Source organism: Myotis nattereri (genome assembly GCF_964212035.1).
Source record: "Myotis nattereri genome assembly, chromosome: 6".
NCBI lineage: Eukaryota > Metazoa > Chordata > Mammalia > Chiroptera > Vespertilionidae > Myotis > Myotis nattereri.
In genome coordinates this window covers 71,576,124-71,603,282 of record NC_138081.1, presented here as the reverse complement: position 1 = coordinate 71,603,282, position 27,159 = coordinate 71,576,124, and the positions used below count along the sequence as shown (strand labels likewise).

The window sequence follows — 27,159 nt, the reverse complement described above, 5'->3', positions numbered from 1 at the left end:
ATTAAGCACTGATGGCTGCAGCCCAATCTCAGGTTTTCTTCATTCTAGAGCAGCCGTGGGCAAACTACAGCCCGTGGGCCGGATCCGGCCCGTTTGAAATGAATAAAACTATTGAGATAAAAGACTGTACCCTTTTATGTAATGATGTTTACTTTGAATTTATATTAGTTCACACAAACACTCCTTCCATGCTTTTGTTCCGGCCCTCTGGTCCAGTTTAAGAACCCATTGTGGCCCTCGAGTCAAAAAGTTTGCCCACCCCTGTTCTAGAGGATGTGTTGACACCTAGGGTCACATCTTTTCAAGGGTAGGCTCCAAGGACAACTGGGAATCCCAAGCTTTCCTGGCTGATAAGGGATCTAATATCTTTGGCCCAAATGGGTCAGCCTCCTAATCTACACTAATAAAAGAGAAACATGCAAATTGGTGTCACTCCGCTATGCCAACCAGCCAGTCAGATGAGTATGCAAATTAACCCAACAAAGATGGCGGTTAATTTGCATACACAGGCGCGGAGCAAAGACTGAAGACAATATAGAAGGAAGCCAACTGCTGCAGAAGGGAGTGAAGCCGTGGAGAAGCAAGTGGGGCAGCGGAGACGGGGGGTTGGGGGAAGCAAGCGGGGTGGCAGAGGTGGGAGGAAAGCAAGCGGGGTGGCGGAGGCAGGAGTGAAGCCCACCTCAGCGGGTTTGGCTCCCTTCTCTGCTTCGCTCCAGCCACAGGAAGCCCTATTCTTTCAGGAATCTTCCTGCAATGGGCCTCTAGTACTTCATAAAAAGCCAAATTGGGTCACACATCTCAGAGAAACTTCCCAATGAAATATTATCAACACAGTCAACCTCCTGGCACTGATCTGATATAGATTAGACTTACAGGATCCTAACTAATCAGAAGAAAAAAAAATCCAAACTAATGTTAGGGGCAACCCTGTAATTAACTCAAAGAACAATATGAATATTTAGCTAACTCCTTATAGGGAATCGTATTCTCAGTATTGAGCATCTATCTGTCTGACATATGTTGGCATACTTTATGACAGCAGTTTCTTCTGGGGCAGCAATACTGCCTTTTTACTTATCTTGAAACTCCCATTATTCTTATAAAAAAAGAAAGAATTTTATGTCACATATGTATGATGATGACAGAGAGATACACAATTATGTATATACATACAAATGTGTATGTAAGTTTCTGTAGATTTATATAATTGCTATATATAATGTGAAAAATCATGAAAACACTGACCTAATCACTCTTGACTTAGGATCTATGAAATGTCATATATAGCTTATCAAAAGAGATCCAGAAATTAATTGTTGTAAAGGCCATAATATTGTCTAAGCCCTTTGATGCTGCATTAGCAATGTACCAGCAAATACCTTATTTTAAAGAACAGGCTCATTGAATCTAGGTGGAAATCCTCAGCCTGCTGACTTAGTTTGTTCCCCTTGTAAGGGTGTTTAGTTTGCTATTAATGTAATATATGAGTCACAATTCTAAGCTAGGACACTGTTGTTTATTATTTTACTTATATTATTACAATTTTTTAAAAAAGCTCAAACATTTTTGTAGACTAATCATCAAGAACTCTAAAATCTGAAAATTAATTAAATATAAGTATAAATTAATAAAACCATCTACTTCTGCAAGGGAGCTAGGAATCGTGTATGTGGATGAGTGTGGATGTTAAGTGGGTCAAGATAATTTATTTAGATCTTAATATGTGTTTCTTCTTCTGTATTTTTCTCTCCACCCGTTTCAAGCAGGTGGTCAGGCTCTGAGCTTTTATCTTTAGGGAAGGTGTGTTGTTAGAAATCTGGCTCTGAAACAACCCCACCTTGGCTTTGGTTTATGGGACTCTTGAACTTCTGAAGGGCTTAGAGCAAGAAGAGGGGAGCTGAGTGGCAGAGGGAGGGCAATGAAGGAGTGGCCCGGGCCTGGAGGAAGTATTGGTCCTATGAGTGTGCTCCTGATCTGAGCTCAGGTGTCTGGGGTTTGGATAACAGGATCTCAGCAAGAGGTGAAAACTGGAAGGGATTCCCAGAATGTTTTGCTCATTTTAAGATTCTGAGAAATTTTCAAAGGGTGCATAGTAAACTAAAACAATGACCAAGAATAAGTTATTTCCTTCTAAGCTCCAAGACAATGGTTCAAAGCCAAATTTAATTTGATTTCAAAAATATCTTTAAAATGTTTCTTTCCCCAGTGTTTCACACAGCTGTACCTGCAGACAAATCATATGTCCAGTGAAGATATATCTGTTGTAATGACTGTCAGATTTGCAGTATATTTTAAAACTAAAGTTTATATTTTCTTATCTCCCAGGAAGTCTCTTCGTGAAATTCTAAATGAAAGTCTTGATGGTGCAAAAGTGAATGATATTTAAAGGACCTTATGTGTATTTCTTTTGAAACGCAAATGAACATTCTCTTCCCCCTTTTCTGGCTTGTTAATAAAGAAGAAACAGGTATATTGAGAGGCTACACATTTATAGTTCTGACAAACCACTGAAACAATTCAGGAGTTTAACTATAAAAGAAAATAAGTACACATTTCTCTAGCAAAGACTATCTTTTCTCTGATATTTACTTTTCTTGATGTGGAGTGGAGCAGATCAATTGGAATGCAAATTTAAAGTTAAAACTTTGGAAAATGATGTGAGGCTCCTGAAGGGTGAGGGGTGTCTAGAGCAGAGGTTCTCAATTTGTGGGTCGCGACCCCTTTGGTGGTCAAACAACCCTTTCACAGGGGTCGCCTAAGACCATCCTGCATATCAGATATTTACATTACGATTCATAACAGTAGCAAAATTACAGTTATAAAGTAGCAACGAAAATAATTTTATGGTTGGGTCACAACATGAGGAACTGTATTTAAAGGGCCTAAGGTTGAGAACCACTGATCTAGAGGATCCATTAGTACTTCTACAAAAAAACAGTAAAATGTGCTTCTACAAAAGTCAAACCACCTCTAATTCACTATTGTTTGTATTCTGAGAATACTGGGCTTATGAACACTTTCATGATTCTATAAAATGATAGAAACATAGTCAAAGCAACCTTCTCCTGTAAAATGCTTTCATATGAAACTACCTGTTAAAAACAGATTTAGAAAACACACAGAATGTCATTTCAAGGCAAGTCCTAGTTATGACCCGAGAGTAAGAGATTGTCTCTGTGCTGATAAATACACAGATCCAAAGCTATCAAATTTCTATGCATAATTAATGCTACTGTGGATGGAGAGGCCCACCTGGGAGTCTGTGGATTTCTACATTATTTATAATCTTGAAACTGACCACGGGCACATGTTTTTTCCCTAGCTGCTGCTTTGCTTTTCTAATGCCACTGCATGGATTGTCTCCTTGCAGTATTTCAATACTGGTGCAAAGGTTCTCTAGACCACATAACATTTCCAACATGAAGTAATAGCTATCCAGGCAATTCTGAGCCACTTCCTTCAGAGACTACTGGCCTGGGCCTCACTCTACATAGCTCTTAAATCGTAAAAGGAGCCTCACCGTCTCATACATCCTTTGATCACTTACATGAGAGAGGAAACACATTTCATGGGGTCATATTTTCACAAACATAACCATCTTATTGTCTATGAAAGTTAGTTGTAAAATGGGATTTGGAATCCATGGTAGTCATAAAATAGTGATTTTCCTCTAAAAAAAAAAAAAATCAGACTCATACCTTTCGTCTTGAAGGCGAAGTTACATAACTTGCACACATAAGGCCGGACATCAGTATGAGTGCGGATATGCTTTTTGAGCATGCTTGGCTTCTTGCAGCGAATCCCACATTCTTCACAAATGTACTTCCCACGTCCACGTCCTCTGACATATACATAATCTTCATTTGACTTATACCTGTTTAAAAAAGGGGAATCCAGTGTGTTTTCAAATAATTTAGCACGCGATATATATAATCAAACCCAAAGCTAATTATTTGCATGGCAAAATTTTATGAGAGGCTTTTACAATTATTCAACCTTACTGCTACAAAACCTATGAAATTTATGCAATAAATGCCTGAAAGAGCTAGATAATAGATTTGGTATTGTAAACAAAATGGACTTTCTTCTACATTTAGTTCAACATGGAATTTCCTCTTTTCTATTAAGTATAATATATGGACTTGCTATAGACATTCAAATGGGCTTATAGAAGCCTAAAAGAGTTGCAGAGCTGTGCCTTACTACTTTTGGATTCTAGTAAAACTTCCAAACAAGAAACATCCAAAAAGTTCTCCCAACATATTCAAATCATCATATATCATTTAGTAATATTACATAATCTAAGATGTATATGCACAATACACATACCCCTCCAAATTTGCTAAAATTAATGTAACTGATAATAGAATTCTTCTTTGCAAGTTTCTACTCTATTTTTACAATCCTGGCACGAGAGTGCCTTGGAAATTTCTAGCTTACACAGGCTGAGCTGAGCTCACCAACTGTCGTCTACAGATTTTATCTGCTCTTCCCAAGGACTGAGAATCTGTATACAAATGGAGTCTAAATTTCAAGTGGCTTCTGAGAGATAATGTCACATAATGAAAACTAGAGATTCAATTTTTCAATCAAATTTGCATTGGTGTCCTGGAGGATTTAGTTGAGAAGTTTGAAAGGATGTCTAATGAAATCAGTTAAATGAATAAAGTCTTAGGTATTCACTGTGATAATCTACAGAAGAAACCTACCCAGTGCTCAAACATCATATTTTGTGTAGAATACAAAGAAACATAATCTGCCATGGAGTAGGGTGACATTCTATTGAATAAATCTGTGAATATTATTACTTCCTTATTCTCTCCTAAATCACAGCGAGGCTAGAATTATGGTTCTAAATGTCATTCTTGGAAAGATATTCCTTTTGAAGTATTATTTATAACTTCAAAAGGTAAACTGACATAAAAATGCCCTTGTTCATTGGGGATTGACTTAAAGGCACTAGATTTCTAATTTTCTACATTCTCAGAGTACTGTAAACTTCTCTATTTGTCCCAGGTCCCAGCTAATCCATCGTCAGGAATAAAAGCAAGTTCAATTTCATTCATCCAATGCACTGAAGAATTTTTAGGAAAGAAAAATCCACACACGTATTTAAATACCAGATCTGCTATAGATACTATTTAATCTTAATATGATCTACTTTTTGGTTAGTGCCAATCCAGGTGAGATTTAAAAAATTATTGGTTAATTTTGCATGCTTTCTGCTCCTTTAAATCTGTCCTCTTTCACAAAAAATTTCCAGTATCAACGTGTTCTTCAAAACTGTTTTAGACCTTATCTTTTATCTCACATTGTGTTTTGTCATAAAGTAGATAAGAACCTACAGATGCAAAATATCTTTCACCTTTTAATTTCACTACTCTCTCCCACTAACTAGGTGAAATTATCTAAGAAATACAGAATAAAAGAATTTCATAGAAAGCTAATTTTCTTTGGAGAAGGGTACTTTAAACTTATTATAGCCCATCATCATAGTGGATGGGAATACATTTTTCCTTCAAATAATATCATTTTATTTTTAATGTCTTAACTGATTAAGTTGACTCCAGAATGGAAATATAGTAAAGTTCTGTATAAACTATTATTCTATATTAGAAAAATCTATACAAGTAAAATATGTACCAACCTACCATTCTGCACACCCATGAATCTACTTGATGTGAGAATTAATAGATGTTTGAAAAAAATAATTAAAGGATATGTTTAATTAAATTCTAAATCTATAAATTAGATTTAAAAACACATACCCTTAAACAACTGGTCAGTAATACTTTTTTTAAGTTATCAGTTTGTAATCACCAAAATAAGAGTTGGTACTATACTGCTTGGAATGAACCTGGTCACCACCAAGCAGAAAATGGACCACAGATTAAGGAATGATTGGGACATAGCCTATAAAACTGGGCAATGAAAGGCAGAAGAAATGAAATATGGGCACAATCCTTTTGGATCATCAAAGCACAGCAATAAAATGTTCACATACGCTTTTTCATTCGTGTCCTTCGTTAGTGGAGGTGGGCTCCCCAAAGCACACAGTAACTGTGAAGGTCTCTCTAATCTAGTACAAGTGCACTGCTATGAAGACTGCTGAATGTAAGAGGGTTGATTCAGTCACAGGGACCTCTCAGTCTCTGAGGAAAGATGAAATCTATATTTCTCTCATTTGTATTAAAAGATGAGGGATGTCAAAAAATAGCGAGACAAGCTTCATGACTATATATGCAACTATGGTTTTAGTGAAAATACTCGACATCCATCAAAAGAAGGCCAAACCTAAGAGGGAATCAATTTTAATCATCCATCTCCAAACTGGTAATCTATGTGAGAAATCAATATTTCATTTCACTAAACATTCAACATTTTATAGTCAAACAGATAACATCATTTTGTCCTGTAAATATAATTGGAATAAATTCACGCACATGGAAATATGTAAGTTATAGATCTGTTATACAGATAAGGCTGGTTACATCATAATCTCCTAAATGTGGTTAATGTGCTTTAAATATTTTAAAAATTTTTAAAGCAAAAATCTGGGCTTTTCTCCCTTTGACTGGATCAAAGATACATTTCCATCAAAATCTAAACCTAGACGTTACACATATGTGTACTTTTTATTAACTATACAGATAACAAAGTCATTGGGCCTTATAACATGTTTCTACCACTCAGAATTTAACATTTAAAAAGAAATTCCTAAAGACAGAGAACTGTCACAGACCAGAGGACTTTGGGGAAGCATGACAACTAAATGCAGTGTGGCCCCTGGCTTGGATCCTGGAGCAGAAAAAGGACATTGTGGAACTGGTGAAATCCCAATGAAATCTAGAGTGTAGGTAATAAAAGCAATAAAACAAACAAATTAACTAGTGCCTAGGATTATACGTGAGTGTGCAGGATTGCATTTCTGTAAGCATAGAATAAAAAATGCCCTCTAATAGCACACAAATGCCCATAAAAATAATATAGAAGAATAAAACTTTGAAGATTCCACCAACTTAGTCAATTTCATACTAAATTAGAGGCATAAAGATTTAAAGCAGAGGCTCCAACCATTTACAATAGGGACATGTTCATCAAAAGCTAGTCATGAATGCAAGGACATGAACTCATTATCTATTACCAGCCAGGCTTCAGAAATGTCAATAGAAAAGGAATTCGCTTTACCCTTCCAACCCAAGTAGATACCACTTTTCCCATGCAGGCACTCAGGACCGTTTCCTCTAACTTAACACTGAATCTTTTCCATTTGCACTTATGTTTCCTTACCCTCCTTCAAAGATTTTAATTCGGATTGGCTCAGCTTGTTTGGATCCGATATCTTTATCTCCGTGAATATCTCCTTTCCCTCTTTCCTTTAAGATATTTCCCACTAGTTTCCTTTCTAGTTTGCTGCCAAATAAAAAGGACGCATCAGGCTTCATCTGTAGGACAAGAAGAGAGAATCATTTCATATGCTTTCTCTAAGACAAAGGGGAAGCCCACAATCTCTGCTCTTCTTTGATCTCTAAAAATTAGCCTCAATTCCACACTAAAAGGCCATGGGCTGGTTACATAAAATAAGGGATAAAAATCAGAAAAGAATGACATTGTCTACTGAATAAATTTAACATTTTGCTTTAAAAAAATACTCCTCGCCTGGCCAGTGTGGCTCAGTGGTTGAACATTGACCTATGAACCAAGAGGTCACAGTCCAAATCCTGGTCAGGGCTCATGCCTCGGTTGTGGCTCCATCCCCAGTAGGGGGTGTGCAGGAGGCACTAGATCAATGATTCTGTCCCATCATTGATGTTTCTATCTCTCTCTCCCTTCTTCCTCTCTGCAATCAATAAAAACATATTTTTAAAAAACACTCCTTTGGTACTTATACTGTGGAGCACTAAGAAAAACTTTAAAAACAAGTTTTATATTCCGAAGTAGCAATTAAAGCTATCTTTATTAATTAAGGAGATATTTTCAAAACTTAATGAAGGGAAATGGTAACTGAAATAACTAAAATATTTAAAACCCCTATGTACTTCTTTAATAATTTAGCATTAAATTCCCAAATGTCCGTTGTTAATAATTTTTTTTTGTAATTTCACATGTAAGGCATTCATTGTTCATTCTTTAAACAAACCAGCTAGTCACTTGGGAAAATGAGATTTGAGAGAAATACATAGAAAAGAAATTTTAGTAACAAATATTGTCAGTGGGAACCAGTGCTCCGAAGTTTGCAAAGTTCAGTTCTGACAACCTGTCCATCTGCTGTTTGATCGCTCCTTCCACTCCCTGCTCTATGCCCCCATTTCACAATTTCCTGAATTCCTCGCATGAAAAGAAAAGTCAATCTGCTAGGTCAGTGGTAGGCAAACTCATTAGTCAACAGAGCCAAATATCAACAGTACAACGATTGAAATTTCTTTTGAGAGCCAAATTTTTTAAACTTAAACTATATAGGTAGGTACATTGTTATTAACTTAATTAGGGTACTCCTAAGGCTTAGGAAGAGCCACACTCAAGGGGCCAAAGAGCCGCATGTGGCTTGTGAGCTGCAGTTTGCCAACCACTGTGCTAGGTCATTAACACAAGTCAGAAGGGAGAAGAACCCAAAGGAATCAGTCTCGGAGGTAGAATTTCCTGGCACTTGGGTGGAGGGGATACTTGTGGTTTGGACTTTTCCTGGGATGCTTATAACTGAGCTCACACCAATGGTTTCTCTTACTCAGGGCCAAGCCTAATGCTGCACAGGACTCCCCCAACTCAAACCTTCATTTTATTTGCAATTTTTAGAATGCCCTTCACTATGTATTCTGCTCAGCAATCAAATCCACAATGCAGAATGCTTTCAGAACAACATCCATTACCTGAGCGAACTGCTTCCAAGCACTCGATGACGTCAGCTTGCCGGTTCCAGGCCTGTGCATAGCAGCCAGAGTATAAATTTCTGCGGTGATTTTTTGCTTGGACCTCAGAAGAGCCAGAGTGGTCTTGGTATTCAATCCTGATGGGTTTGGATTACAGGAACTAATGCACCATGAAGCATAAACCGAGGATTTGAAGGTGGCCTGTTGCACATAATTGGGTTTTGTATAATTCAAGAAGCACCAACTCACAGTAGTTGTTGTCCGCAGACTGGGGAACTGAAGAATCTGCTGGAAATCTGCCACATCGGTGAAAAGAAGTGTTGAGTTTGCTACTTTCCTGCTTGGGCCGGAGGCCATGTGGACCAGCATGCCAACGGGCAGCTTCTGGCCCCTTCCCTGCTCTTCGAGCTGACTGTCTCCCAGCGGCAATGAGGAACTCTGTGGGCTCAAGCTCATATCGGAGGCTGTCTCATCAATATCTAATTCATCTGAGGACTCTTTGCTCTCAGAAGGCCCACTGGACTTCTGCGAGAGAGAGGGTGCCCTGGAGCTGGGAGGGAATGGCTCCCTCAAGGGCGCGCTGGCAGAGGGATGGTCTTGAGATGAGGAGGGGGACAGAGAGGAGAAGGAAGATGACCCCGACTGCAAGCCGTCCTTTGGCTCAGAAGCACAGCCTTGTCGAACCAGCTGGGGTTTCTGCGGGCGGGAGAGATCCTTTTTGATATCTGAGTTGGTTAGCTCCACAGCACTGAGCTCCTCCACAATCTGTCCGTACATCTTTTCTTCCTTGACCCTTTTCTGCTGCTTCGTTTCCATGAAGAGTTCTAAGCTGCTGGCTGGAGAGAGCATCCGCTTGCTCCCTCCCAGGGAGGCGGCACTGTCCGAGGTGGAAGGTAAGCACAAGGGGATTGAGGATTCTAAGCCGAGGGGTAAGGTTTGAGGTACTTTCCAGATGGGGTATTTTTCCAGGCCTGCATGCTGCCCCAACACCTGGGCAATGTTAAACCCTATCCCTTGCATGGCCGCATTGGTTACCAGTGTTCTCTGGGTCATATTCTCGTCGACTTTGCATATGACAATCGCAGGACTGTTCTGCCCAAGTATCTGAGAGATGCTTGTGTACATGACACTCCCATAGGACGGGACGTGGGTCTGGATCCTAACAGGAACCACTGTTCCCGGTAAGGACTGCCAAGGCCCAGCCGCTGCCGAGGTGAAATCTTCTTGAAGAACCTGCTCGGAGGGAGTATCCACTGACGTGGTGCTCTGGTCCGATGGAAACTTTGGAAGGAGGTTCTTTGAGTGTAGGCCTGATGTTCCTGAGTAACACGGGTAAGCTTGCTCCTTTGTGTGCGCATAATCAGCGGCTTTCTTTCCAGGGTGCTCTGCGGCGTGCTCCAGGGGGTAGCTAGGATGGATTTCTGCCTGGAAAGGAGGCTTGCCGTAGCTCTTCGGAGGGTGTGGCGCCAGGGGAGGTGGGAAATGGGCCTGCCACCAAGGAGGCTGCGGAGCGGGTAAGTGAACCATGCAGACGGTTGGATACTGGAACTGAAACAAGGCATTCTGGATGGGAGAAAACGGGATGGTCTCTTGGTGTGGAAATACATGTGGCTGTTCAGACAAGTGCTTGCTTGTCAGATAGGATGTTGGTTGTAGCAGGGGATTCCTCAGAGCTTCTTGGCTGTCCATGTGCATGAGCTGTGGCTGGGCCAGGTGCAGTGGCCCTGAGCTCAGCTGGGCACAAGGACCCACCAGCTGCTTCCCTGGGTCCTCTGCCTGGAGAGGGGGCAGCACAGAGGACGGGGCGTGGGGCCACGTGGACCTCAGGCCGGCGTGCAGGTGCTCCATCTGCTCCTGCTTCACGCCCAGGTCCGCGCCCGCCTCGCCCTGGGCGATCTCGGGAGAGCCGCTGAAGGAAGCCTGCCGCACCAGGAAGCACTTCTTCCTCTCCCGGGACGGGGATAACGTGGAGGCCGGCGCCCCGGCCCCCGGAGCGTGGGACAGGTTCCCATAATCAAAGGATTTGCTCCGAATTTCTGGGACTTCCGTTGGGTGCGGGCAAGGCATCTGCTCGGAGGAGCAGCGCCGCATCTCTTTCTGGTGGTGGTGGCCGGGCACAGACAGCGAGTAGGAACCAGGGGGGACCGTCAGGAACTCCGAATGCTTCCCAAACTCATCCTGCTTCCCCGGGGCGGCAAGCTTCATGGCGTCTTCCCTCTCGAAAGACATGGAGAAGCTGGAGCTATGGGACAGGTTGCTTTCCTGGCTGGGGCTACGAGAGAGGCCGGTGCCCGTGGACTCGAAGCTGGACTCCCCGGAGGAGTGCTCCATGTCCGCCAGGCGCAGCCGCTTCTTCTTGGGCGGCAGCTTCTCGGCGGGCAGCTGGGACAGCGTCTCGCTCCGCTGCGGCCACTGAAATTCCTCCACCGGCTTCTCCGGCTCCTTGCTCTGCGCTTCCTTCTCCTTGTCCGGCTTATCGGGCTCCTCCGTCACGCGGATCTCCGGAACCTGGATGTTGTGCTGGCGGACCAGCCGGGGCTGCGCGTGGTAGGCCTGCGGGGGCGCCTGCTGGCCCGGGGACGGCTTCCCCCCACTTTCCGCGCCGTCCCCGGGGGGAGCCCACTCGGGACTCACCGGGGCCTCGGAAACCTCGCTGTCACCGGCCTCCGACGGCGAAGAGGCCTTCTCCTGGGCGCTGGCCACCAGCTCGGACGACTCGGACCTTTCGAAGGAATTGGGTCGGCTCAGAGAGTTGGTGTGCTGGATCACAGAAATCACGTTCCCCGGGGGCTTCTTGCCCCCGAGGTCTGACACCTTTTCTGGATCAGTGGCTGCAGGTAACTCCTCTGACCCGAGAGACGGGCTTCCTCCCGCTGGCAGGTGGGGCCGACCCGGGTCAAAGCGCTCGGCGTGGCCGTGGGGAGCGCCCTCGTGCCCAGCCAGGGCGAAGCCGCTTCGCGCGCCTTCCTGCACCTGCACCTTGGGGTCGTACTCTGCAGCCATGAGGCCCATGGGCGCGCTGACCACGCTGCTGCAGATCATGGGGGTGTCCTCCTCGTCTCCCACACTCTTCTCCTTCCGGCGCTTCCTGTTTTCACACGTGGTTCCGAACATGCTTGGCACGCCCTGCGACGGCCCCGAGGGATCCGCGAAATACTCTCCGCCGTGCCTTAGGGAGCTCCCGCCGGGCATGTCCCTGTAGCTTGGCTTTGGTGTTTCAGAGTCGTCCCACTTCTTGTAAGCTTTCCGGCCGACGTCGTAGTCATAGCCTCCCCTGTCCCCGGGAATCGGTTTCTTCTCCTTCAAGGATGAACCTGAGATGCTCTTCAGCATCCTGCCGTGGTGCTCCGCCTCCACGTGCCCCTCCTGGACCGAAGGCAGCTCGAACGCAGCTTGCCTGCGGAGCATGCGCTGAGGGGGGATTCCCACGGTCCCTGGGTAGAACACGTCATCGGAACCCGTCATCCTCTCATCGAACGAGTGGCTTCCTCTCAAAGAAGGGGGGACACTTAGATTCGTTGCTGAAGAAGTTGGCATCGAGTTGCTTCGAATTAGGGGTGAAGAGTCCACAGGAGCTTCTAAGAGAACCGGGTTGCTGCCTTGGAAGTTTGCAGGGTAAAGTTTTCCTTCATTCCTGACAGATGGGATAGCCTGGGATTGTCTGGACTCATGGTTGAATTTAGTGGATTTCAGCATGCTCGTCTGACTGGGATCCATCTCTCCTTTGCTGGGGATCAGCTGTGAAGCAGGATCTTCAAACATCGTGACGTCTAACCTGGTGTTGACGTGAGGTAATGGCTCCATCATCCCCTTCCTACCCATCGTGGCGCGCTCCTGACTTGTGGTTGTAACACTGAGTGTGTTTCTGGGACTAAGCCGACCGTATTTTCCAAAGATGATTTCTTCATAAGACTTCGCGTTTGTGTTTGGGGGGCTTATCTGCTGCTCTGCACTTTCTGAGCGAGAAAAATAACCAGAGTCAGTGCTTCCTTTACTGTGCGGGCTCAGAAGGTTTAGCGATGGCTCAGAATCTTGTCCTTTCTTCTCTGACAGCCTGAGTGCAAGTTTCTGTTTCACCGTGTGAGAGTCATCAGCCTTAGTATTTAAAGACAGATTGGGGAGCATATCAGAGCCAATATACTGAGAGCTTTCATTAGGCAAAGGAAGCCCGCTTTTAGGAATAATCAGAATCGGCACCTTCATGGGGCCTCCCAGTGACTCTTCCAATGACCCGTGGTAGCCCCCTCTGCTGGCAATGTCCAAAGGGAGGGGTGGGCCCGGACTCATTTTGTCAGAAGCCTCAACGAATAAAGAACTCTCCTCATCGGTGTCTGTACTCTGCTCACCATCTGAATGTATTTCTGCTTCTACATCAATAAAACCAGCCTCTAGGTCCAATTTAGAGACAGCTGACTCTGTGAAAGGGACCAAGCCTGCCTTAATTGCATGGGCATGCGACTTCCTGTGCTTGTACAAATTGCTCTTTGTCTTGAAAGAGAAGCCACACGGTATACATGGATAGGGCCGCTCCCCGGTATGGGACCTGATGTGCTTTTTCAGCACGCTGGGTTTGGCACATGCCCTGCTGCAGTAAGGGCAAATGTACTTGCCGGGCTTCTTGGGTTTGTGCTCCTTCTTGTGAGCATCTTCTGACTGTTCGATACTTTTCTGGGAGTATTGGCTAAAAGCAGGGTTCAAACTTGAAATCTTTTTTCTCGGATAACCACCACTGTGGCCATGGATGGGAAAAGGAAATAAGTCCTCAGAGGCAACAGATGGCAAAGGGCCAGGGAAAAGCCACGGAGGGCCTTCGAGGCTCTGATGTGGCTTGTTGCTGTGCATGACACCCTGTGGCACTGAGTGCTGAGGGAAGGAGAGTGAATGTTGGCATGAGTAAGGACTCGGACGGTGCAGTGGGTATTGCTTCTCTGTGACGTGCTGGGCCACCTCGCTAGGGGAGGCCAGTTTCCCAGAACCGAAGAGTTGTGCTGATGCTGTGTTTGCGATTTGCTCCGGATCTATTTGTGGTTGCCGCTGTCCTTCTTGACTGCCAAAAGTGCTCATCTTAATAACAGCTGATTGCTCCTGTCTCCATCTACCTGACGCTTTATCAGTTTCTCCAGACCTTGAGGTAGCTTTTTGTCCTAGAGCTGTGTCCCCAGTGTCCATTTTGTTACACAAGATCTTAAGGGCTAATTTGCGTGAAAGCCCTGCAGACTCATGGAGTGTCACCAAAGCTGTGCGTTTCAAAGCTTGCTTGCTTCCATGTTCCAGGGTGTCTGCAAACTTGCCAAATGCTCCTTTTCTTTGGAGACTTTCACCCTCACCCCACAGTCTATGGGCAATAAATGGTAATGTCCTTGGACCAGGGCTATAACACAGTTCTCTCCATTGTAGCAAAGTCCATCCAAAAGCTAATGTAAATCTCTAAAAATTTCTTATGGCATTTGAATATTTTCAACTAGGATGAAATTGGGATGGTGAATAGTCTAGGAGAAATTTTGCCCATCAACTAGAGCAAAGTTCAATTGTCAGTTTCACTAAGATAAAATGATCTGGGGGAAAAAGAAATACAAAGAGATTGTCAAAACAGTTATCAAGTAAAAACAAACAAACAAAAAAAAACCAACACAAAATCATTCCTAAATATCCAGACTGAAATTGCATAAATTGAAAATGACTTTCACTTTAATAAATTCTTTTTATGGCTGCTACATAATTTCCACAATTAAAAGATATTAATAGGAAACTTAGCATTAAGTCATAAGCATAAATCTCTTCAATGCTTGAATTGTGGTCATTCTTTTAAATACACCTTAATTTTGGTTAGAAAAGAATTTAAAGAAAAATTTTGATAAATATTATTTATGAAATCATAAAAATGTTTAAAGCCTCCATTAATATAAATTTATAGCTATTTCTAACCAAGTTCTTGTATGCTGGTGTACATATTTCTCAATGTAGATGTATTTTATAGATTAATATAAAATGTATATTTATAAATATTTAATATAACACTATACATATGTATAAATATATAACAATATATAATATATAATATAGATATAGTTATAGCTTAAAAACAGTGAATTAGAGTTAGATGAAGTCTATAAGAATCAAAGATTGTCACAGAACTTTAGAAAAAGCAGGTAAGTCAAGACAAATAAATAACTATAAAATGTTCATAATGTGGGAGACAAATCATATTTTTGGAACTGTTTAAAAAGGTAATGATTACCTGAATGGATTGGAGTTCTCATGGGCATGATTGTCTTGATGCTTCCTGTGTAGAAAATAAATGCAGTTAGGAAAGATTGTCCCATTAGACCACAACACTGCTGCAAACAAATGTCAATTTAAAGTTCATTATCTATAGAACTCACACGGCTATGTGCCTAAAGAATAAAAGCAAGTAACTTTTTAGAATACAGTGCATTAAAGCAGTAAACCTTATATTGACATGGTGTCCAAAAATATTTCAAAGAGAAGTTATAAAAACTTCAGAGTAACCTTTTCTAAGATATAAAATTATATGAAAAAAATTTAGTTTTTGACACAATTAGCCTGGTTCCAATCCCTTAGATAGTAAAAAGTGGAGAATAGTAGGGGTTTTTATGAACCTAGAGGTTTGAACATTTAAAAGAATACATTTCCTTTTTAGGAAATTTACATCACAAGCAAGTAAAGGAGTCCTTCAGATGACTGTGAGAACTTGACAACTGAGAAACCAGTAAATTTTAAGTGATATTCAACTTTCATAAGCCAATGGTCAATGTAGTACCCAGAGGATTCTGAGAACCTCAATGCTCAATTTTACCAGTTATGATGAAAGCTGAGAGATTTGTTGGGTAGGCAATGTGGCAGTGCTTATCAAAGGAAGAAAACATGCTGTTGTTTACTGTGTATCCAATATAATTTATTATCCAGAACATTTTTAAAATTCAAAACTTTGATCCCAGTAAAAACCACATTGACTCAATTATGCAAATAGCCTCTGTCAGAAAAATCTCTTCATTTTAAATTTCTAAGATTCCTACCTAATATGTCCTTCCATTTGATCACAAAATCAGATGGTCCCCCCAGCCATGTTCCCTTCTCCTGGACGTTCAGGAAAAGCTCTGTGTGTTTCTGAGCTGGAGGTCCCGGCAGTTCTGGGGGTACCTCTGGTCTACATTCATCTGAGTTGCAGTGTCTAAATTTGCACTTCAGTAAAAGGCTTAAGAATATTACTCAGGAAATGGAAATCATTCCTATTTCACAGGAACCTTTTACATTAGATTTTAAACATATTTGAGGATATTCTCTCCATCACCAACAAACTGTTACCCATAAAATCAGTTTCCTTCCTGCTGAGACATATAGAAAAAGGTTAAGTAGGAGAGAAAATGAGTGATGAGTCCTTTGGGGAACTTACTGATCATATTCATTAACCATGAAAAATGGGGATTTTTTCATTAATCTCTTGTCTACAATTGCTTTCTCTTGGAAACTTAAAAAAACAAACCAACCAACAAAAAAACCCTCTGCCATGTACATTGTGTTCACAGATGCATGACTGTCGCTTCACCAAGCAGGAGCTGGGAGTGTTCAACGTCTCTTTACTGCTTTCCTCAACTTACATTTAGGAAAGAAAAATTCAACCTCAAAACCATAAGGCTTTCAAAGTTTAATCCAAGATTTGATAATGACATTTGTCATTTTTTTGTGAGGTGAAACTTTTTACTTAGTAATCTACCTCTACCAACAATGGTATAAATTCCCAAGCTTGTATTTCATTACTTAAGTGTGTGAAGATGCTTATAGGCTAGGAAACAGTTTCTTTGGACCTTATTAATATCATCACAAGCCATCAAATGTACCTTTATACGCACCTGCAGTTTTAGTTTAATTTCTCAATATGGAGCTCCCTAGTGCTGCAAAGACCTACAGTAATGTGGTTAGCTATCTCTACCTAGATTCATTTCACTTTTCATCTCTCATTGCATGTTAAAAGTAAATTTCCAGTTTCCCCACTCATCTGATATGTTTAAAAGAAAAGCAGTATGAAAGCAATCCTCACATGAAAACAGCCAGCTATCATTTCATTCTCTGCGATTTCTTTTTATGGTAACCAAACCCATGCGAAGTCATTTTTGGCACTCATCGCCAACAAAGAAGAGGTATTCCAAACATGGTTTCACATTCCCATTTAAAATTTTCCCGAATGTCTTTGAGTGCTACGGGAGGAGTAAGATGTTTTGCCAGAGGATATGACTTTTGGGTTTTCTGTGGAAGGTGCTCCAGCCCATAGGAGTCCACCAGTCAGTAAAGACAGGCGGTATCTAGCAGGCTCAGCACATTTTTCAGAGAGGTAGTGATGAAAAAGATACTACCCTCTGCATGGCTACTTCAGTGGTAATGGAACTAAAGGGACTGAGCAAAGGAAAAGAAAATGAGCCCAGCTGGCATGGCTCAGTGGTTGAGCGTTGACCTATGAACCAGGAGGTCATGGTCCAATTCCTGGTCAGGGCACAGGCCTGGGTTGCAGGCTTGATCCCCAAAGGGGGTTGTGCAGGAGGCAGCCAATCAATGATTCTCTCTCATCATTGATGTTTCTATCTCTCTCTCCCCCTCTCCCTTCTTCACAGAAATCAATAAAAGCATTTAAAAAAAAAAAAAGAAAGAAAGAAAAGAAAATGATATACTTCATGGAAGAGTTGCCAATTTCCTAAAAGTGTGCCCTGTCCTTCGGCCCCTCTTCACAGTCCCACTCAAACCAGTTTGGCAAGCAGTTCAATCATTTCCTCACACAGGCCCTGAAAGGAAAGGCACAGAGCAGCCTCCCGTACAGACCCGGACAGAGGTCTCCTCAGGATAGCGGCTGGGTGGGATTGGCAGGAAGGCAGGCTCGCTCTGCAGATGAATAAAGGCCCACAGTGTCCAGGGTTGTCAATCTGGGATCTTTTGCTTAGAAAAACACTATCTTAGAAAAAAAACTTCACCTCAGGAAATTAATCATTACTTGAGTGGTGGCAAAAGTCAAGTGAGCATTAAATAATAACATCTGGTATAAAATGACTGGCCACAGACACCACTTCAATACTTCCAATATTTTAATACTGAAACATTTAGAAAAATTAAAATGGTTATTTGGTCTCTTTTTTGTGTGTGAGAATTCAGTGTTACCATTTCACTTGTAAACAAACATAGGTCTTATGATAATTAGTGAACAAAATTTTAGAGGCCATTTCTGCACATTTGCTTTTCAAATGCCAGAGATCAATCACAAAATATTTTAAGAAATAGATGAGTATCTCAGAGCACCGTTGCTTTAACAATGATAGCCCACAAGTCACTGCCACATATGAGGGGGAAAAGGATCTATTAAAAACTGTGACCAGTGCCAGAGTCCTGCTGAATTCAGACTTATTTCCTCAGAAGGATTAAAAAAGGCACCTTCCTGAGAGCCAAAGTCATTACAAATGCTTCTTTTATTAGCAAAAATTCCCATAACAACCCAGTTCTCCCTAAAATGAGCAAGTCACCAATATGAGGAAGATACTGGATATTTCGTAAAACCCTGCCAAGCAATTCAGATAACTTTTGGAGAAAAGAAAAAATATTATTATTTGACTGTGGCTTGCAAATCTTCATATTTTGTCATACATTTTTTGCAATATTTTTACATCTGCAATTTTGTTTTTCTAGTGAAATGTTTTCCCATTATAAAGCAAAAGTAATTAGGAGTTACTACTAAGTCGAATTTGACATGAAAATAAACTTTGCCAGAAAGAAATTCTCCTACATGAAGCTATCTCATTCAAAAATTATAATTAAACCTAGTCTCTCATGAAAAACAAAATAAAGTCAAACCTAATCTTCATGACACTTTTCTCTCTAAATAGCATATACATCATTCCCCCAGATTTATGACAAAGTAAGTTTATATATGGATGCAACATAGCCAAACTGCTTTTTAAGTTAAATGTAAAAACAATAGAATTAAAGAATAAATTTTAGTTTTTAACCTGTTATCCTCATATCACCAAACTGCATCACAACTGTCTTTGCCTTCCACAGTTCCAGTTCTCCCACAGCAACTCATGCACAACTTCTGGGAATCTAAAAGATGAACAAGAAGGTTTAAACAATGATGACACTTGTAGTGAACTCAATAGGAATGCTTATTCTTTACTCACAGAAACTGCCTTCCCTGAGGGGGGCAGGGGGAAGAATTGAACTGGATCTCTCAAGAAGACTTACTTTTTTCCCTAAGGAAAAAAATTCCTGTCTTTTAATATAGTTTAAATCTTTGGAATTATTACTTGTATTAAAAGAGAAGTTGCAGTAACAACAAAAGTGGAGGCCGTTAAGAAAATAAGGCTAGAGTTAAAAGTTAACATAGAAATTATGCCACCAGAGTCCAGGATACAATTCTGCACTATAGCTGAGATTCTCACAAAACTAAACTCCACAGGATGAAGTCTCAGGTCCTTGTAGCAAATTCTTTTCTATAGTTTACATCAGCAATGTTATGTTCTGTGCTAAAATTAATTTCTAAAATAGGAAGCCAAAACCAACCAAAGTAAAATCCTGATACTTAACAAACCCTAGTAAGTAGCAAAGAAAGGGACTTTCTCATACTTAGAATTAATATTTATCCAAGTCTGACCCAAAGAAAGGCATGGAAGGTCACTCATACTATTTAATCCAAACAGATTAATCAGTTAAGCATCTTAAGATGGTTTAGCACCAAGTATGAAAGGCCTATATAAATGTTTTAAACTCCCCTAGATGGTTATTGTATATTTGCTCTTTTAAAAATATATTTTTTTATTGATTTCAGAGAGGAAGGGAGAGGGATAGAGAGATAGAAACATCAATAATAAGAGAGAGAATCATTGATATCTGCCTCCTGCACACCCACACCGGGGGTCAAACCTGCAACCTGGGCATATGTCCCAACCAGGAATGTTTGAACGGTGACCTTCTGGTTCATAGGTCAATGCTCAACCACTGATCCATGCTGACTGGGCTTTTCTCATTTTTTAAAAATATTGCTCTTTCTTCCAGAAAAGCTACTGTCTCATAGGAAGGACTAAAGCATCAATACATGACAACTAAAATGGGCCTTAATCTAGTACCAGTTCATGAGAACATTCAAAGTGCTTAAAGGAAGAAGCTTGCTTAATTGTCCCCCTCCATTCTGCTCATCACTGCAGTAGCACTTTGGGACACCCTGTACACATTGAGACATGAATCATTATAAGCAAGCAGGCCCACTCAGTTCCTCAAAAGACACAAAAGGTGCAAAAATAGCTTCTGCAATTGAAGCAAGAACCACATCAGCAACCAGATGAATGTGGGTGGTCAGATAAGATTGTGTTTCTGCAAAGGGCAAATTATTAAGCGAATGCTAGATTTATTTTCTTTCTCACACTTTGTTCTTCTTGCCTCAAATCAACCATTTGCTGGCACTTAAAATGACACTTGACAAGCTCTACTATTTTCAAAACTGAAAGCTTCATCGAACCAAAGAGCATGATTGATTAAACACCAAGGGAATAGTGGCAGTGTCCTAAAAAAAGAGAAAGAAAGGACATATATGTTCCATAAGATAATAAATAATTAACTATAGGTATATTTTTAACAAACCAAGTAGCACCTCTTTTTTGGAAAAAAAAAATCAAGTTATGAAACTTAAAAAATACACACCACAATTACACGTTGGCAATATGACTCTAAGCTAAAGCAAAGCATGGCATCCTTCAGAAAACAAATAAGTCACCGAGCTACTTTACACTCTGAGCAAAATTCACCAGGACAAAAATGGGCCAAGATTCTATAAATAGGGCTCTATATATGGAACCATAACTTGCACTATTGAGTCACTACCTATGATTGGCAATCCTATAGTCACTGAACTAAGGAGTAAGAAGGGAAATGGAGAACATAATTCTCAGGATGCTAGCCCACAACTTCTAACTGTGGAGCAACTATAGACAGGCTCCCAACCATTCCCTAACCCAGAAATCATCATTCCCACTAACAAGTTCCACAGGCAAAGCAGAGCAGGTGAGTACCCCCCATACAAGTGGTGACAGGGCGACGTTTTCAGTTCTGAGTCTGCTTTTCTAGCCCTACTCTCCAGGGCTCTGGTTACTGGCAACAGAAAACACTTGTCTCACAACGTGCACATGTATCTGGAATTTTATTTTTTATATCCTTACTAGAGGATATTTTTTCCATTGATTTTTGTTTTTAGAGAATGTGAAAGGGACAGGGAGAGGGAGTGGGGAGAGACACATCAAGTGGTTGCTTCCCAAAAGCACCCTGACTGGGGGTGGGGAACAAGTCCACAACCCAGGTACTTGCCTATGAGGGGAATCAAACCCTCGACACTTCGGTGTGCTGGCTGATGCTCTAACCACTGAGAAACACTGGCAAGGATTATTTCTGGAATTTTAGAATACAAAAAATCCTTTTCACTCAAAAGAGGATCCAGAATTTGTTTCTGTCATATGACTTACAACTCATGACTTTGTCAATGTCTGATTTTCCCTTAATGAACTTAAAAAAAAAAACAGTGATAATGATGTCCTTATATTTTACCTCATAGAAACTTCCAGGTAATTAGTGTGATTTTAAAGCAAAGATTTAGACAATATTTTATTTTATTATATTGTTTAAGGTATTACATATGTGTATTTAGACAATATTAACATGAGAGATATGACAACAATTTCTGAGATTTTGCACAAATCATTTTGTTGCAAATTGGAATCAGTAATGGCCTCTCCAAGGGGGGTAATTATTGGTACTATATAATAAAGACATGGTGATAATCATCATTTCAGAAAAGTATTTATGCATTAGTTTTAGATGAGTTTTTGTGCCTTAGTTTCTCTAACAAAATAAAAGAAAAGTATTTCCCCCAACAGCTCCTGAGAATGTGGAATGACAACTCATGCTTCTGTTTCATAGAAATCAACAGTTCACACAGTACACTATTTAACAATGGAACAAAAGAAAGAGAAGAGATTTTCATTTCTTTAACTTTACTTCTAGCTTATTAGATTCAAAAAAATCACCATGCAATGAAAATTTAATAGTCAATAAAACTAACAAGTTTTCAGGAAATAGTGTAAACAGATCTTGTTAAATATCCCCAGTCATTTAAAATCCATTCCTCAGTGTGAGGTGAAAATTACCTTTCAATTTAATAACAACATACAGACTGAGTCTTCTGTTACCTGTAGGTTTGTGGAAGAGTTCCTTAAAAATATTTTCCAACCCTCTATCTCCTATTTGTAACAAACACTTGAAAAGTTCAAGTATTATTGTTTCTCTCTCAGTGGCTTCTCAGCCTTTCTACTTTAGAAAAAAATTCTTGGCATTAGATATTTATTCTTGGATGCTTAAAGGTTATTATCACTAAATCACTAAGCTAAGCAAGGGTCAGAGGTTATATTGAGCTATGATTAGATAGATGGATAGATGATAGGCAGGCAGAAAGAGAGATTTTTAAACTATCCATTGTTGGCAGTGTGCTTTATTATTTTAAGTCTTTATTACTTCAAATTATTTTAAGACAAGTTATGGTTTAATAATTTAATATGACTTTTTGATGAATCTTGCAAGATATTGAAGTCTCATTAGCAAACTTCTCATGCAAATATAAGTACCTTCAGTCATTCTTATTTTTTTCTGAAGTTAAACAAATACACACTAGATAATAATTTTAATAGAAGTGCTGATAAGATAAACCAGTTACACTTTAGATGAGAGTTGTCACAATTAAAAATAATAATTATTTGCATAACTCTATGAAAAATGGCATAGGAGCTGGAAACAAGATGTGATCCATGTTTCTTGGTTAAAAGAAGTGTTTAAGTATTACATATAAAGGAATGAATGCTACTCTTCATACATTAGAGAAGAGCTATTTTTATTTTATAGAATATAGTAGAAGAGATTTAAAAGTAGTAGGTAAAGGTGGGTACTGAAAAATAAATCAGTGCTCAAGATACACTTTATCAATTCCACCAAAAAAAGAAAAAGGAAAAGAAAAAAGGTTCTAAATTGGCCCATCGATCCACTTTGCAATGTCTAGAATGGTAAGGTAAGAGACACTTGGTAGGTGGCTCGACCCCTGAGCCACATCCGCCAGGCCTACTTCCTTTTATTTAAAGCTTATTAACCTGGCCTTATTGTAGGCACTGATTGAGTAAAGGAATGAAAAATGAATAATAAATGATATTGAACTTAAGATAAGCAAGACATTTATCATCCATACTTTAAAGCTAATCAAAGAAAATAACAGTAGCTAAAACCTGTGCTCTTTTGAACTGTTCGTCCATTTTTATAGAAAATAAAATGAAAATTTTAATACAATGAAATTTTTAATTTTTCAAAAATGAGTACATGGTAGCAAAATTAGCTGTCAAAGCAATCAATTTCTACAAGCAATAAATTATTTAGTATCCAAAACAAAACTATTTCATTCTCTACCATTTTTCAGCATAACCTATTTTCCATTATCAAGCTTTTTTATGCTCAAATAATTAAAAACTTTTTAAAGTAAATATTTTAAGTCAAGTCATGAGATCATCTCCAAAGCAAGGGCAGTTCTTCCATTGACAGTCAATAGAGGCAAACACTTTGGATCATAATATCCAGAATTTACCACGGAGGTGATCACCTGGTCACCCCATCTCCACAGGCACTAGTTCTGCAGAATGATGTAAGCTGTCTTGTTTTTGCAAAAAGTCAAGGCCAATTAGATGTTTCATATAATTAAAAATATTTTCTGTTTTCTCATTTGTGATACATCTTTATTTTTACATTCCCATTTTTATTTTTATTTTTATTTTCCTTCCTTTCAATTCCCTCTACTCTATCCCTTAATGCTATTGTGGCAGGTAAATAACTACATCTTGCGAAGCTATCCTAAATATTTACTCGTTAATTAAATATCTGGAGGAGAAGACCAAAGGAGGGATATTTGACTACTACCTAATGAGAAATATGCCATAACTAAGTCCTAACTCCAAAGTATTGTTTTCTCATGTTTTATCTTTTAAGTGCTTATGTTTATTATTTTGGTTGCTCCAGGTCATGATTCTTTCTCCAATTTTTCTTTTACTCCTGGATATGCCAAATTAGCATAAAGAAAGGCCAAAGTTAACTTTGGATTATGTAAACAAAGAAAATAGAGAAATCAAATCATCAAATGTGTATTATATTCATAAGAATACACAAAACAGGCTGACCTTGTCTGAAGAAAAATCCATCTCTTAGAAAAGAGCGCCTCCCACATCAATGCAAATAATACAACAAGCAATAAAAGCACAGCTGAAAACTTGGACTGCATTCCTTACTTCATGCTACGAGTAACTCTCAGATGTGATGAAAAAGAACTGCCCTCAGTCTTCCTACAGTAGGCCTGCACACAATAAATGTCCTTCAAAAAGAAATCAAGGTGAGGCCTATGACAAATAATCTAACCAGACAGGCATAACCACCTGTAATAACTGAGCTTCTGAAATCATCAATTCTTTCTCCTCTGTTAAAAATTTTTTTTTTAATTAAATCTTTATTGTTCAGATTATTACATTTGTTCCTCTTTTTTCCCCCATTACTCCCCTCCTCCCAGTTCCCGCCCCACCATCCGCCCTCACTCCCCACCCACTGTCCTCATCCATAGGTGCACGATTTTTGTCCAGTCTCTTCCCGCATCTCCCACACCCCTTTCCCCCGCAAGAATAGTCAGTCCATTCCCTTTCTATGTCCCTGATTCTATTATAATCACCAGTTCATTCTGTTCATCGGATTATTTATTCACTCGATTCTTAGATTCACTTGTTGATAGATGCATATTTGTTGTTCATATTTTGTATCTTTACCTTTTTCTTCCTCTTCCTCTTCTTAAAGGATACCTTTCAGCATTTCATATAATCCTGGTTTGGTGGTGATGAACTCCTTTAGCTTTTCCTTATCTGTGAAGCTCTTTATCTGACCTTCAATTCTGAATGATAGCTTTGCTGGATAAAGTAATCTTGGTTGTAGGTTCTTGGTATTCATCACTTTGAATATTTCTTGCCACTCCCTCCTGGCCTGCAAAGTTTCTGTTGAGAAATCAGCTGACAGTCGTATGGGTATTCCCTTGTAGGTAACTGAGTTTCTTTCTCTTGCTGTTTTTAAGATTCTCTCTTTATCTTTTGCTCTTGGCATTTTAATTATGATGTGTGTTGGTGTGGTCCTCTTTGGATTCCTTTTGTTTGGGGTTCTCCGCGCTTCTTGGACCTGTAAGTCCATTTCTTTCACCAGGTGAGGGAAGTTTTCTGTCATTATTTCTTCAAATAAGTTTTCAATATCTTGCTCTCTCTCATCTTCTGGCACCCCTATAATTCTGATGTTGGTACGCCTGAAGCTGTCCCAGAGGCTCCTTACACTATCCTCACATTTTTGGATTCTTTTTTCATTTTGCTTTTCCGGTTGGGTGTTTTTTGCTTCCTCGCATTTCAATCATTGACTTGATTCTTGCGCTCCTCTGTTCTGCTGTCGGGAGTCTGTATAATATTCTTTATTTCAGTCAGTGTATGCTTAATTTCTAGTTGGTTCCCCAATATAACATCGAGGGTCTCATTAGTTTTCTTGTAGATCTCATTAAGTTTATCGGCGGCTTCTAAACAGTTCTTGAGAGACCTTAAAAGTGGGGTTCTGAACTCTATATCTTCCATTGACAATTTTGTCCTGTTTCTTTGTCTCCGCATTTTGTTATGCTTCCTTGGTGCACCCCCTAGTGGTCTTTGTTCGTGGTTTTATAGTTAAATCTTGATTGTTGTAGCTAATTCCAGGGAGGGTTTGACCTCCAGGCCAAGTGGCTATGAGAATCAGCTGTGTCTGCAGTGAGAGAACTTCTGTCCTCTAGGGAGGTGCTAATCTGGCCTTTGCCTGAGGCTATCCGGCAAATGCCTCTGTGCAGGGCTTGGGCAGGGCGGGTCGCACAGGATCAACAGGGTGGGCCTGAGAGAGCAGTTATGGCGACTCTCAATCCTGTCCCCAGGGGCTCTGCCTCTCTGAGTCCCAGCACCCGCTGCAAAGCTCAGAGAGAAAGCTGCACTCGCTCTGACCAAAACCAGGCAGTCCCGCTTCTCCCGCTTGAGTCTGGGTCCCTAAAGACTCGCCCGGATCTGGAGCTCAGAGTCTGCGACTCCCTCCCAATTGAAAACGCCAACCTCGCCCTCTGCCGCCAGCCCGCTCCTCGCACTCCGCACCTCAGAATTTGACTTCAGCACTGCGCCTCCTCTGAGTGTCCGTATGCGTTTCTCTTTCCTCCTAGTTGTAGGACTTCCACTCAGCCAGCGTTCCAGTGGTTTTGGGTGATGTCCGTTCTGTCTTTTAGTTTTACTTTTGAAGTAGTTGTTCAAAGCAGCAAACTCCAGCGTTAACCTATGCCGCCATCTTGGTTCTCCTCCTCTGTTAAAAATTTTAACAAAGTCGGGAAACTGACCAGTATGCCTGCCAGTGAAGAGGCATACAACCTTAGTAAATCAAAGAGAAAATCTTGATTCAACACTGGCCCAGGACTGGTGCAGCACAAAGAATAAATAAATTACAGGGTACTATCCTTCCAGACTTTAGAAATGGACATAAAGTTAGCACACAGCAAATAACCTGAACATCAGTTATTGTCAGAGTTTTAGAAAGCATATGATCAAACAGGGCTTGAACAACCAGGAAAGGCCCAATAGGTAGTTCAAATGGAAGCCATACTTTACCCAAATGAAATAACCAGAAAAGCTGTATAATTACCTGTGCTTCCTGGTTATTCAGGGACTCCCTGGCATACTGATAAACTCTGAATGGCATTCATATTTTCAGACTCATCTTGGACTATATCATTGCCTACAAAGTTTAAGGCTAGAAAAATACTCATTTCCAGCAGGTGTTTATAAGATCCCACTGGACAAACTCTGTTAGACAATTCAGAATTCCATCTATTGGTCCATTCACTCATTCAAATCACATCTTTTCCAAAGCTCATATATTAACGAAATCAAGTCAAATATTATTAATATGCAAATTTCATTTTTATTTGAGTTTGAATCCAGATATTATTGTCTCATTTACCAAATGTATACATTTGTATAAGTTTATATGTAATTAAATATAAATATATGCAATTTAAGTCAATTTCAATGACACCAACTAGGACTTGAGAATAATGCACACACATGAAACTAAAATATAAATAAGATATAATTCATGCCTGTTAATGGGTGAAAAATCATATAAACAATAAGCTGTA

The 27,159-nt window shown here is 40.3% G+C and overlaps 1 protein-coding gene across 1 annotated transcript in view; it reads right to left on the bottom strand.

Annotated features, from left to right (window-relative positions):
• The window catches only part of HIVEP2 (HIVEP zinc finger 2), a 181,597-nt gene that overhangs the window by 9,718 nt on the left and 144,720 nt on the right, over nucleotides 1–27,159 (bottom strand). The window contains exons 3-7 of the mRNA XM_081094204.1: nucleotides 18,875–18,968; nucleotides 15,106–15,150; nucleotides 8,868–14,422; nucleotides 7,291–7,445; nucleotides 3,699–3,874 (exon numbers count right to left, since the gene is read on the bottom strand). Of these exons, the coding sequence (XP_080950330.1) occupies nucleotides 3,699–3,874; nucleotides 7,291–7,445; nucleotides 8,868–14,036 (5,500 nt within the window). The 5' untranslated portion in view covers nucleotides 14,037–14,422; nucleotides 15,106–15,150; nucleotides 18,875–18,968. The remainder of the gene's footprint in view (nucleotides 1–3,698; nucleotides 3,875–7,290; nucleotides 7,446–8,867; nucleotides 14,423–15,105; nucleotides 15,151–18,874; nucleotides 18,969–27,159) is intronic.